Source organism: Salvelinus fontinalis, unplaced genomic scaffold, assembly GCF_029448725.1.
Source record: "Salvelinus fontinalis isolate EN_2023a unplaced genomic scaffold, ASM2944872v1 scaffold_0092, whole genome shotgun sequence".
NCBI lineage: Eukaryota > Metazoa > Chordata > Actinopteri > Salmoniformes > Salmonidae > Salvelinus > Salvelinus fontinalis.
Window position 1 is genome coordinate 347,501 of NW_026600301.1, and position 15,749 is coordinate 363,249.

A 15,749-nucleotide genomic window follows, 5' to 3' on the forward strand; every position below is an offset into this window, starting at 1 on the left:
CTAGGTAGTGTTATTCTACAGATAGTATATAGTGATAGAGATACCTCCACTAGGTAGTGTTATTCTACAGATAGTATATAGAGATACCTCCACTAGGTAGTGTTATTCTACAGATAGTATATACTGATAGAGATACCTCCACTAGGTAGTGTTATTCTACAGATAGTATATAGTGATAGAGATACCTCCACTAGGTAGTGTTATTCTACAGATAGTATATAGAGATACCTCCACTAGGTAGTGTTATTCTACAGATAGTATATAGTGATAGAGATACCTCCACTAGGTAGTGTTATTCTACAGATAGTATATAGAGATACCTCCACTAGGTAGTGTTATTCTACAGATAGTATATAGTGATAGAGATACCTCCACTAGGTAGTGTTATTCTACAGATAGTATATAGAGGTACCTCCACTAGGTAGTGTTATTCTACAGATAGTATATACTGATAGAGATACCTCCACTAGGTAGTGTTATTCTACAGATAGTATATAGAGATACCTCCACTAGGTAGTGTTATTCTACAGATAGTATATAGAGATACCTCCACTGGGTAGTGTTATTCTACAGATAGTATATAGAGATACCTCCACTAGGTAGTGTTATTCTACAGATAGTATATAGAGATACCTCCACTAGGTAGTGTTATTCTACAGATAGTATATAGAGATACCTCCACTAGGTAGTGTTATTCTACAGATAGTATATAGAGATACCTCCACTAGGTAGTGTTATTCTACAGATAGTATATAGAGATAGAGATACCTCCACTAGGTAGTGTTATTCTACAGATAGTATATAGTGATACCTCCACTAGGTAGTGTTATTCTACAGATAGTATATAGAGATACCTCCACTAGGTAGTGTTATTCTACAGATAGTATATAGAGATACCTCCACTAGGTAGTGTTATTCTACAGATAGTATATAGAGATACCTCCACTAGGTAGTGTTATTCTACAGATAGTATATAGTGATAGAGATACCTCCACTAGGTAGTGTTATTCTACAGATAGTATATAGTGATAGAGATACCTCCACTAGGTAGTGTTATTCTACAGATAGTATATAGAGATACCTCCACTGGGTAGTGTTATTCTACAGATAGTATATACTGATAGAGATACCTCCACTAGGTAGTGTTATTCTACAGATAGTATATAGAGATACCTCCACTAGGTAGTGTTATTCTACAGATAGTATATAGAGATACCTCCACTAGGTAGTGTTATTCTACAGATAGTATATAGTGATACCTCCACTAGGTAGTGTTATTCTACAGATAGTATATAGTGATAGAGATACCTCCACTAGGTAGTGTTATTCTACAGATAGTATATAGAGATACCTCCACTAGGTAGTGTTATTCTACAGATAGTATATAGAGATACCTCCACTAGGTAGTGTTATTCTACAGATAGTATATACTGATAGAGATACCTCCACTAGGTAGTGTTATTCTACAGATAGTATATAGAGATACCTCCACTAGGTAGTGTTATTCTACAGATAGTATATACTGATAGAGATACCTCCACTAGGTAGTGTTATTCTACAGATAGTATATAGAGATACCTCCACTAGGTAGTGTTATTCTACAGATAGTATATAGAGATACCTCCACTAGGTAGTGTTATTCTACAGATAGTATATAGTGATAGAGATACCTCCACTAGGTAGTGTTATTCTACAGATAGTATATAGAGGTACCTCCACTAGGTAGTGTTATTCTACAGATAGTATATACTGATAGAGATACCTCCACTAGGTAGTGTTATTCTACAGATAGTATATAGAGATACCTCCACTAGGTAGTGTTATTCTACAGATAGTATATAGAGATACCTCCACTGGGTAGTGTTATTCTACAGATAGTATATAGAGATACCTCCACTAGGTAGTGTTATTCTACAGATAGTATATAGAGATACCTCCACTAGGTAGTGTTATTCTACAGATAGTATATAGAGATACCTCCACTAGGTAGTGTTATTCTACAGATAGTATATAGAGATAGAGATACCTCCACTAGGTAGTGTTATTCTACAGATAGTATATAGTGATACCTCCACTAGGTAGTGTTATTCTACAGATAGTATATAGAGATACCTCCACTAGGTAGTGTTATTCTACAGATAGTATATAGAGATACCTCCACTAGGTAGTGTTATTCTACAGATAGTATATAGAGATAGAGATACCTCCACTAGGTAGTGTTATTCTACAGATAGTATATAGTGATACCTCCACTAGGTAGTGTTATTCTACAGATAGTATATAGAGATACCTCCACTAGGTAGTGTTATTCTACAGATAGTATATAGAGATACCTCCACTAGGTAGTGTTATTCTACAGATAGTATATAGAGATACCTCCACTAGGTAGTGTTATTCTACAGATAGTATATAGTGATAGAGATACCTCCACTAGGTAGTGTTATTCTACAGATAGTATATAGTGATAGAGATACCTCCACTAGGTAGTGTTATTCTACAGATAGTATATAGAGATACCTCCACTGGGTAGTGTTATTCTACAGATAGTATATACTGATAGAGATACCTCCACTAGGTAGTGTTATTCTACAGATAGTATATAGAGATACCTCCACTAGGTAGTGTTATTCTACAGATAGTATATAGAGATACCTCCACTAGGTAGTGTTATTCTACAGATAGTATATAGTGATACCTCCACTAGGTAGTGTTATTCTACAGATAGTATATAGTGATAGAGATACCTCCACTAGGTAGTGTTATTCTACAGATAGTATATAGAGATACCTCCACTAGGTAGTGTTATTCTACAGATAGTATATACTGATAGAGATACCTCCACTAGGTAGTGTTATTCTACAGATAGTATATAGAGATACCTCCACTAGGTAGTGTTATTCTACAGATAGTATATAGAGATACCTCCACTAGGTAGTGTTATTCTACAGATAGTATATACTGATAGTGATACCTCCACTAGGTAGTGTTATTCTACAGATAGTATATAGAGATACCTCCACTAGGTAGTGTTATTCTACAGATAGTATATAGAGATACCTCCACTAGGTAGTGTTATTCTACAGATAGTATATAGAGATACCTCCACTAGGTAGTGTTATTCTACAGATAGTATATAGTGATACCTCCACTAGGTAGTGTTATTCTACAGATAGTGATAGAGATACCTCCACTAGGTAGTGTTATTCTACAGATAGTATATAGAGATACCTCCACTAGGTAGTGTTATTCTACAGATAGTATATAGAGATACCTCCACTAGGTAGTGTTATTCTACAGATAGTATATAGAGATACCTCCACTAGGTAGTGTTATTCTACAGATAGTATATAGTGATAGAGATACCTCCACTAGGTAGTGTTATTCTACAGATAGTATATAGTGATAGAGATACCTCCACTAGGTAGTGTTATTCCACAGATAGTATATAGAGATACCTCCACTAGGTAGTGTTATTCTACAGATAGTATATAGAGATACCTCCACTAGGTAGTGTTATTCTACAGATAGTATATAGAGATACCTCCACTAGGTAGTGTTATTCTACAGATAGTATATAGTGATAGAGATACCTCCACTAGGTAGTGTTATTCTACAGATAGTATATAGAGATACCTCCACTAGGTAGTGTTATTCCACAGATAGTATATAGAGATAGAGATACCTCCACTAGGTAGTGTTATTCTACAGATAGTATATAGAGATACCTCCACTAGGTAGTGTTATTCTACAGATAGTATGTAGTGATAGAGATACCTCCACTAGGTAGTGTTATTCTACAGATAGTATATAGAGATACCTCCACTAGGTAGTGTTATTCCACAGATAGTATATAGAGATAGAGATACCTCCACTAGGTAGTGTTATTCTACAGATAGTATATAGAGATACCTCCACTAGGTAGTGTTATTCTACAGATAGTATATAGAGATACCTCCACTAGGTAGTGTTATTCTACAGATAGTATATAGAGATACCTCCACTAGGTAGTGTTATTCTACAGATAGTATATACTGATAGAGATACCTCCACTAGGTAGTGTTATTCTACAGATAGTATATAGAGATACCTCCACTAGGTAGTGTTATTCTACAGATAGTATATACTGATAGAGATACCTCCACTAGGTAGTGTTATTCTACAGATAGTATATAGTGATAGAGATACCTCCACTAGGTAGTGTTATTCTACAGATAGTATATAGAGATACCTCCACTAGGTAGTGTTATTCTACAGATAGTATATAGAGATACCTCCACTAGGTAGTGTTATTCTACAGATAGTATATAGAGATACCTCCACTAGGTAGTGTTATTCTACAGATAGTATATAGAGATACCTCCACTAGGTAGTGTTATTCTACAGATAGTATATAGAGATACCTCCACTAGGTAGTGTTATTCTACAGATAGTATATACTGATAGAGATACCTCCACTAGGTAGTGTTATTCTACAGATAGTATATAGAGATACCTCCACTAGGTAGTGTTATTCTACAGATAGTATATAGAGATACCTCCACTAGGTAGTGTTATTCTACAGATAGTATATAGTGATAGAGATACCTCCACTAGGTAGTGTTATTCTACAGATAGTATATAGAGATACCTCCACTAGGTAGTGTTATTCTACAGATAGTATATAGAGATACCTCCACTAGGTAGTGTTATTCTACAGATAGTATATAGAGATACCTCCCCTGGGTAGTGTTATTCTACAGATAGTATATAGAGATACCTCCACTAGGTAGTGTTATTCTACAGATAGTATATAGAGATACCTCCACTAGGTAGTGTTATTCTACAGATAGTATATAGAGGTACCTCCACTAGGTAGTGTTATTCTACAGATAGTATATAGAGATACCTCCACTAGGTAGTGTTATTCTACAGATAGTATATACTGATAGAGATACCTCCACTAGGTAGTGTTATTCTACAGATAGTATATAGAGATACCTCCCCTGGGTAGTGTTATCCTACAGATAGTATATAGTGATAGAGATACCTCCACTAGGTAGTGTTATTCTACAGATAGTATATAGAGATACCTCCACTAGGTAGTGTTATTCTACAGATAGTATATAGAGATACCTCCCCTGGGTAGTGTTATTCTACAGATAGTATATAGAGATACCTCCACTAGGTAGTGTTATTCTACAGATAGTATATAGAGATACCTCCACTAGGTAGTGTTATTCTACAGATAGTATATAGAGATACCTCCACTAGGTAGTGTTATTCTACAGATAGTATATAGAGATACCTCCACTAGGTAGTGTTATTCTACAGATAGTATATAGAGATACCTCCACTAGGTAGTGTTATTCTACAGATAGTATATAGTGATAGAGATACCTCCACTAGGTAGTGTTATTCTACAGATAGTATATAGAGATACCTCCACTAGGTAGTGTTATTCTACAGATAGTATATAGAGATACCTCCACTAGGTAGTGTTATTCTACAGATAGTATATAGAGATACCTCCACTAGGTAGTGTTATCCTACAGATAGTATATAGTGATAGAGATACCTCCACTAGGTAGTGTTATTCTACAGATAGTATATAGTGATAGAGATACCTCCACTGGGTAGTGTTATTCTACAGATAGTATATAGAGATACCTCCACTAGGTAGTGTTATTCTACAGATAGTATATAGAGATACCTCCACTAGGTAGTGTTATTCTACAGATAGTATATAGAGATACCTCCACTAGGTAGTGTTATTCTACAGATAGTATATAGTGATAGAGATACCTCCACTAGGTAGTGTTATTCTACAGATAGTATATAGTGATAGAGATACCTCCACTAGGTAGTGTTATTCTACAGATAGTATATAGAGATACCTCCACTAGGTAGTGTTATTCTACAGATAGTATATAGTGATACCTCCACTAGGTAGTGTTATTCTACAGATAGTATATAGTGATAGAGATACCTCCACTAGGTAGTGTTATTCTACAGATAGTATATAGAGATAGAGATACCTCCACTAGGTAGTGTTATTCTACAGATAGTATATAGAGATACCTCCACTAGGTAGTGTTATTCTACAGATAGTATATAGTGATAGAGATACCTCCACTAGGTAGTGTTATTCTACAGATAGTATATAGAGATACCTCCACTAGGTAGTGTTATTCTACAGATAGTATATAGAGATACCTCCACTAGGTAGTGTTATTCTACAGATAGTATATAGTGATAGAGATACCTCCACTAGGTAGTGTTATTCTACAGATAGTATATAGAGATACCTCCACTAGGTAGTGTTATTCTACAGATAGTATATAGAGATACCTCCACTAGGTAGTGTTATTCTACAGATAGTATATAGAGATACCTCCACTAGGTAGTGTTATTCTACAGATAGTAAATAGAGATACCTCCACTAGGTAGTGTTATTCTACAGATAGTATATAGTGATAGAGATACCTCCACTAGGTAGTGTTATTCTACAGATAGTATATAGAGATACCTCCACTAGGTAGTGTTATTCTACAGATAGTATATACTGATAGAGATACCTCCACTAGGTAGTGTTATTCCACAGATAGTATATACTGATAGAGATACCTCCACTAGGTAGTGTTATTCTACAGATAGTATATAGAGATAGAGATACCTCCACTAGGTAGTGTTATTCTACAGATAGTATATAGTGATAGAGATACCTCCACTAGGTAGTGTTATTCTACAGATAGTATATAGAGATACCTCCACTAGGTAGTGTTATTCTACAGATAGTATATAGTGATACCTCCACTAGGTAGTGTTATTCTACAGATAGTATATAGAGATAGAGATACCTCCACTAGGTAGTGTTATTCTACAGATAGTATATAGAGATACCTCCACTAGGTAGTGTTATTCTACAGATAGTATATAGAGATACCTCCACTAGGTAGTGTTATTCTACAGATAGTATATAGAGATAGAGATACCTCCACTAGGTAGTGTTATTCTACAGATAGTATATAGAGATACCTCCACTAGGTAGTGTTATTCTACAGATAGTATATAGAGATACCTCCACTAGGTAGTGTTATTCTACAGATAGTATATAGAGATACCTCCACTAGGTAGTGTTATTCTACAGATAGTATATAGAGATACCTCCACTAGGTAGTGTTATTCTACAGATAGTATATAGAGATACCTCCACTAGGTAGTGTTATTCTACAGATAGTATATAGTGATAGAGATACCTCCACTAGGTAGTGTTATTCTACAGATAGTATATAGAGATACCTCCACTAGGTAGTGTTATTCTACAGATAGTATATAGTGATAGAGATGTTTAACTGACCTCTTCCTCCACAGCGAACAGCTTGACGATGTTCTTATGGTTGAGTTTCTTCAGGACCTCAAACTCTCTCATCTGGACGTCGAGCGGTCGCAGGAAACTGAGGTTGTTGAACACCTTGACCGCGTACAGGTCCCCCGTTTTCTGGTGTTACAGAAGACATAGTATTACATACAGGTCCCCTGTTTTCTGGTGTTACAGAACACATAGTATTATATACAGGTCCCCTGTTTTCTGGTGTTACAGAACACATAGTATTATATACAGGTCCCCTGTTTTCTGGTGTTACAGAAGACATAGTATTACATACAGGTCCCCTGTTTTCTGGTGTTACAGAACACATAGTATTATATACAGGTCCCCTGTTTTCTGGTGTTACAGAACACATAGTATTATATACAGGTCCCCTGTTTTCTGGTGTTACAGAAGACATAGTATTATATACAGGTCCCCTGTTTTCTGGTGTTACAGAACACATAGTATTACATACAGGTCCCCTGTTTTCTGGTGTTACAGAACACATAGTATTATATACAGGTCCCCTGTTTTCTGGTGTTACAGAACACATAGTATTACATACAGGTCCCCTGTTTTCTGGTGTTACAGAACACATAGTATTATATACAGGTCCCCTGTTTTCTGGTGTTACAGAACACATAGTATTACATACAGGTGTGTTACAGAACACATAGTATTACATACAGGTGTGTTACAGAACACATAGTATTATATACAGGTGTGTTATCTGGTGATACAGAACACATAGTATTACATACAGGTGTGTTATCTGGTGTTACAGAACACATAGTATTATATACAGGTGTGTTACAGAACACATAGTATTACATACAGGTGTGTTTTCTGGTGTTACAGAACACATAGTATTATATACAGGTGTGTTATCTGGTGATACAGAACACATAGTATTATATACAGGTGTGTTTTCTGGTGTTACAGAACACATAGTATTATATACAGGTGTGTTTTCTGGTGTTACAGAACACATAGTATTATATACAGGTGTGTTATCTGGTGATACAGAACACATAGTATTATATACAGGTGTGTTTTCTGGTGATACAGAACACATAGTATTATATACAGGTGTGTTTTCTGGTGTTACAGAACACATAGTATTACATACAGGTGTGTTACGGAACACATAGTATTACATACAGGTGTGTTACGGAACACATAGTATTACATACAGGTGTGTTACGGAACACATAGTATTACATACAGGTGTGTTACGGAACACATAGTATTACATACAGGTGTGTTACGGAACACATAGTATTACATACAGGTGTGTTACGGAACACATAGTATTACATACAGGTGTGTTACGGAACACATAGTATTACATACAGGTGTGTTACGGAACACATAGTATTACATACAGGTGTGTTACGGAACACATAGTATTACATACAGGTGTGTTACGGAACACATAGTATTACATACAGGTGTGTTACGGAACACATAGTATTACATACAGGTGTGTTACGGAACACATAGTATTACATACAGGTGTGTTACGGAACACATAGTATTACATACAGGTGTGTTACGGAACACATAGTATTACATACAGGTGTGTTACGGAACACATAGTATTACATACAGGTGTGTTACGGAACACATAGTATTACATACAGGTGTGTTACGGAACACATAGTATTACATACAGGTGTGTTACGGAACACATAGTATTACATACAGGTGTGTTACGGAACACATAGTATTACATACAGGTGTGTTACGGAACACATAGTATTACATACAGGTGTGTTACGGAACACATAGTATTACATACAGGTGTGTTACGGAACACATAGTATTACATACAGGTGTGTTACGGAACACATAGTATTACATACAGGTGTGTTACGGAACACATAGTATTACATACAGGTGTGTTACGGAACACATAGTATTACATACAGGTGTGTTACGGAACACATAGTATTACATACAGGTGTGTTACGGAACACATAGTATTACATACAGGTGTGTTACGGAACACATAGTATTACATACAGGTGTGTTACGGAACACATAGTATTACATACAGGTGTGTTACGGAACACATAGTATTACATACAGGTGTGTTACGGAACACATAGTATTACATACAGGTGTGTTACGGAACACATAGTATTACATACAGGTGTGTTACGGAACACATAGTATTACATACAGGTGTGTTACGGAACACATAGTATTACATACAGGTGTGTTACGGAACACATAGTATTACATACAGGTGTGTTACGGAACACATAGTATTACATACAGGTGTGTTACGGAACACATAGTATTACATACAGGTGTGTTACGGAACACATAGTATTACATACAGGTGTGTTACGGAACACATAGTATTACATACAGGTGTGTTACGGAACACATAGTATTACATACAGGTGTGTTACGGAACACATAGTATTACATACAGGTGTGTTACGGAACACATAGTATTACATACAGGTGTGTTACGGAACACATAGTATTACATACAGGTGTGTTACGGAACACATAGTATTACATACAGGTGTGTTACGGAACACATAGTATTACATACAGGTGTGTTACGGAACACATAGTATTACATACAGGTGTGTTACAGAACACATAGTATTACATACAGGTGTGTTACAGAACACATAGTATTACATACAGGTGTGTTACAGAACACATAGTATTACATACAGGTGTGTTACAGAACACATAGTATTACATACAGGTGTGTTACAGAACACATAGTATTACATACAGGTGTGTTACAGAACACATAGTATTACATACAGGTGTGTTACAGAACACATAGTATTACATACAGGTGTGTTACAGAACACATAGTATTACATACAGGTGTGTTACAGAACACATAGTATTACATACAGGTGTGTTACAGAACACATAGTATTACATACAGGTGTGTTACAGAACACATAGTATTACATACAGGTGTGTTACAGAACACATAGTATTACATACAGGTGTGTTACAGAACACATAGTATTACATACAGGTGTGTTACAGAACACATAGTATTACATACAGGTGTGTTACAGAACACATAGTATTACATACAGGTGTGTTACAGAACACATAGTATTACATACAGGTGTGTTACAGAACACATAGTATTACATACAGGTGTGTTACAGAACACATAGTATTACATACAGGTGTGTTACAGAACACATAGTATTACATACAGGTGTGTTACAGAACACATAGTATTACATACAGGTGTGTTACAGAACACATAGTATTACATACAGGTGTGTTACAGAACACATAGTATTACATACAGGTGTGTTACAGAACACATAGTATTACATACAGGTGTGTTACAGAACACATAGTATTACATACAGGTGTGTTACAGAACACATAGTATTACATACAGGTGTGTTACAGAACACATAGTATTACATACAGGTGTGTTACAGAACACATAGTATTACATACAGGTGTGTTACAGAACACATAGTATTACATACAGGTGTGTTACAGAACACATAGTATTACATACAGGTGTGTTACAGAACACATAGTATTACATACAGGTGTGTTACAGAACACATAGTATTACATACAGGTGTGTTACAGAACACATAGTATTACATACAGGTGTGTTACAGAACACATAGTATTACATACAGGTGTGTTACAGAACACATAGTATTACATACAGGTGTGTTACAGAACACATAGTATTACATACAGGTGTGTTACAGAACACATAGTATTACATACAGGTGTGTTACAGAACACATAGTATTACATACAGGTGTGTTACAGAACACATAGTATTACATACAGGTGTGTTACAGAACACATAGTATTACATACAGGTGTGTTACAGAACACATAGTATTACATACAGGTGTGTTACAGAACACATAGTATTACATACAGGTGTGTTACAGAACACATAGTATTACATACAGGTGTGTTACAGAACACATAGTATTACATACAGGTGTGTTACAGAACACATAGTATTACATACAGGTGTGTTACAGAACACATAGTATTACATACAGGTGTGTTACAGAACACATAGTATTATATACAGGTGTGTTATCTGGTGATACAGAACACATAGTATTACATACAGGTGTGTTATCTGGTGTTACAGAACACATAGTATTACATACAGGTGTGTTATCTGGTGATACAGAACACATAGTATTACATACAGGTGTGTTATCTGGTGTTACAGAACACATAGTATTACATACAGGTGTGTTATCTGGTGTTACAGAACACATAATATTACATACAGGTGTGTTACAGAACACATAGTATTATATACAGGTGTGTTATCTGGTGTTACGGAACACATAGTATTATATACAGGTGTGTTATCTGGTGTTACGGAACACATAGTATTATATACAGGTGTGTTATCTGGTGTTACGGAACACATAGTATTACATACAGGTGTGTTACGGAACACATAGTATTACATACAGGTGTGTTACGGAACACATAGTATTACATACAGGTGTGTTACGGAACACATAGTATTACATACAGGTGTGTTACGGAACACATAGTATTACATACAGGTGTGTTACAGAACACATAGTATTACATACAGGTGTGTTACAGAACACATAGTATTACATACAGGTGTGTTACAGAACACATAGTATTACATACAGGTGTGTTACAGAACACATAGTATTACATACAGGTGTGTTACAGAACACATAGTATTACATACAGGTGTGTTACAGAACACATAGTATTACATACAGGTGTGTTACAGAACACATAGTATTATATACAGGTGTGTTATCTGGTGTTACAGAACACATAGTATTATATACAGGTGTGTTATCTGGTGTTACAGAACACATAGTATTACATACAGGTGTGTTACGGAACACATAGTATTACATACAGGTGTGTTACGGAACACATAGTATTACATACAGGTGTGTTACGGAACACATAGTATTACATACAGGTGTGTTACGGAACACATAGTATTACATACAGGTGTGTTACGGAACACATAGTATTACATACAGGTGTGTTACGGAACACATAGTATTACATACAGGTGTGTTACGGAACACATAGTATTACATACAGGTGTGTTACGGAACACATAGTATTACATACAGGTGTGTTACGGAACACATAGTATTACATACAGGTGTGTTACGGAACACATAGTATTACATACAGGTGTGTTACGGAACACATAGTATTACATACAGGTGTGTTACGGAACACATAGTATTACATACAGGTGTGTTACGGAACACATAGTATTACATACAGGTGTGTTACGGAACACATAGTATTACATACAGGTGTGTTACGGAACACATAGTATTACATACAGGTGTGTTACGGAACACATAGTATTACATACAGGTGTGTTACAGAACACATAGTATTACATACAGGTGTGTTACAGAACACATAGTATTACATACAGGTGTGTTACAGAACACATAGTATTACATACAGGTGTGTTACAGAACACATAGTATTACATACAGGTGTGTTACAGAACACATAGTATTACATACAGGTGTGTTACAGAACACATAGTATTACATACAGGTGTGTTACAGAACACATAGTATTACATACAGGTGTGTTACAGAACACATAGTATTACATACAGGTGTGTTACAGAACACATAGTATTACATACAGGTGTGTTACAGAACACATAGTATTACATACAGGTGTGTTACAGAACACATAGTATTACATACAGGTGTGTTACAGAACACATAGTATTACATACAGGTGTGTTACAGAACACATAGTATTACATACAGGTGTGTTACAGAACACATAGTATTACATACAGGTGTGTTACAGAACACATAGTATTACATACAGGTGTGTTACAGAACACATAGTATTACATACAGGTGTGTTACAGAACACATAGTATTACATACAGGTGTGTTACAGAACACATAGTATTACATACAGGTGTGTTACAGAACACATAGTATTACATACAGGTGTGTTACAGAACACATAGTATTACATACAGGTGTGTTACAGAACACATAGTATTACATACAGGTGTGTTACAGAACACATAGTATTACATACAGGTGTGTTACAGAACACATAGTATTACATACAGGTGTGTTACAGAACACATAGTATTACATACAGGTGTGTTACAGAACACATAGTATTACATACAGGTGTGTTACAGAACACATAGTATTACATACAGGTGTGTTATCTGGTGTTACAGAACACATAGTATTACATACAGGTGTGTTATCTGGTGATACAGAACACATAGTATTACATACAGGTGTGTTATCTGGTGTTACAGAACACATAGTATTATATACAGGTGTGTTATCTGGTGTTACAGAACACATAATATTACATACAGGTGTGTTATCTGGTGATACAGAACACATAGTATTACATACAGGTCTGTTATCTGGTGTTACAGAACACATAGTATTATATACAGGTGTGTTATCTGGTGTTACAGAACACATAATATTACATACAGGTGTGTTACAGAACACATAGTATTATATACAGGTGTGTTATCTGGTGATACAGAACACATAGTATTACATACAGGTGTGTTACAGAACACATAGTATTACATACAGGTGTGTTATCTGGTGATACAGAACACATAGTATTACATACAGGTGTGTTACAGAACACATAGTATTACATACAGGTGTGTTATCTGGTGATACAGAACACATAGTATTATATACAGGTGTGTTTTCTGGTGTTACAGAACACATAGTATTACATACAGGTGTGTTATCTGGTGTGACACAGCCCTAGTAAGACAGTCCATCTGGGACACAGCCCTAGTGAGACAGTCCATCAGGTCCCATCTGGGACACAGCCCTAGTGAGACAGTTCATCTGGGACACAGCCCTAGTGAGACAGTCCATCAGGACCCATCTGGGACACAGCCCTAGTAAGACAGTCCATCTGGGACACAGCCCTAGTGAGACAGTCCATCTGGGACACAGCCCTAGTGAGACAGTCCATCTGGGACACAGCCCTAGTAAGACAGTCCATCTGGGACACAGCCCTAGTGAGACAGTCCATCTGGGACACAGCCCTAGTGAGACAGTCCATCAGGTCCCATCTGGGACACAGCCCTAGTGAGACAGTTCATCTGGGACACAGCCCTAGTGAGACAGTCCATCAGGACCCATCTGGGACACAGCCCTAGTAAGACAGTCCATCTGGGACACAGCCCTAGTGAGACAGTCCATCAGGGACACAGCCCTAGTGAGACAGTCCATCTGGGACACAGCCCTAGTAAGACAGTCCATCAGGGACACAGCCCTAGTGAGACAGTCCATCAGGGACACAGCCCTAGTAAGATAGTCCATCAGGTGGCATACATGTTCATTCTGTCAGAACCAAACACAAAGACGTGTCCAGACCCATCCTGATATGTGTTGGCATCCTCCCTCTAGTCTAGAGAGACCTGGGAAAGCCCCTGTGCAGACAGAAGGGAAAGCCCCTGTGCAGACAGAAGGGAAAGCCCCTGTGGAGACAGAAGGGAAAGCCCCTGTGCAGACAGAAGGGAAAGCCCCTGTGCAGACAGAAGGGAAAGCCCCTGTGCAGACAGAAGGGAAAGCCCCTGTGCAGACAGAAGGGAAAGCCCCTGTGCAGACAGAAGGGAAAGCCCCTGTGCAGACAGAAGGGAAAGCCCCTGTGCAGACAGAAGGGAAAGCCCCTGTGCAGACAGAAGGGAAAGCCCCTGTGCAGACAGAAGGGAAAGCCCCTGTGCAGACAGAAGGGAAAGCCCCTGTGCAGACAGAAGGGAAAGCCCCTGTGCAGACAGAAGGGAAAGCCCCTGTGCAGACAGAAGGGAAAGCCCCTGTGCAGACAGAAGGGTTAGCACGCTAGCTGAGACTGATATGGCTGAGCAGACAACCATAACCCCCTGTGACATAAACAGTTGGTGAAACGTCTCCAAATGGCTAGTTAGTGAGACAACAGAACTATATCAAGACTTCCTGTTAGGCCTACATGTCGACGCTAGGTGGGGAGAGACTTCCTGTTAGGCCTACATGTCGACGCTAGGTGGGGAGAGACTTCCTGTTAGGCCTACATGTCGACGCTAGGTGGGGAGAGACTTCCTGTTAGGCCTACATGTCAACAACTAAGACAACACCACTGCTCCTGCATCCACGCAGGGGGAGACTGCCGAGACGCCCGGTGGGGAGAGACTGCCGAGACGCCCGGTGGGGAGAGACTGCCGAGACGCCTGGTGGGGAGAGACTGCCGAGACGCCTGGTGGGGAGAGACTGCCGAGACGCCAGGTGGGGAGAGACTGCCGAGACGCCAGGTGGGGAGAGACTGCCGAGACGCCAGGTGGGGAGAGACTGCCGAGACGCCAGGTGGGGAGAGA

General features: G+C 37.7%; 1 protein-coding gene across 1 annotated transcript in view; it reads right to left on the reverse strand.

The window, feature by feature from the left end:
• tbk1 (TANK-binding kinase 1) overlaps positions 1-15,749 on the reverse strand; it is a 138,036-nt gene that overhangs the window by 116,276 nt on the left and 6,011 nt on the right. The window contains exon 3 of the mRNA XM_055911768.1: positions 7,337-7,477. Within this exon, the coding sequence (XP_055767743.1) occupies positions 7,337-7,477 (141 nt within the window). The remainder of the gene's footprint in view (positions 1-7,336; positions 7,478-15,749) is intronic.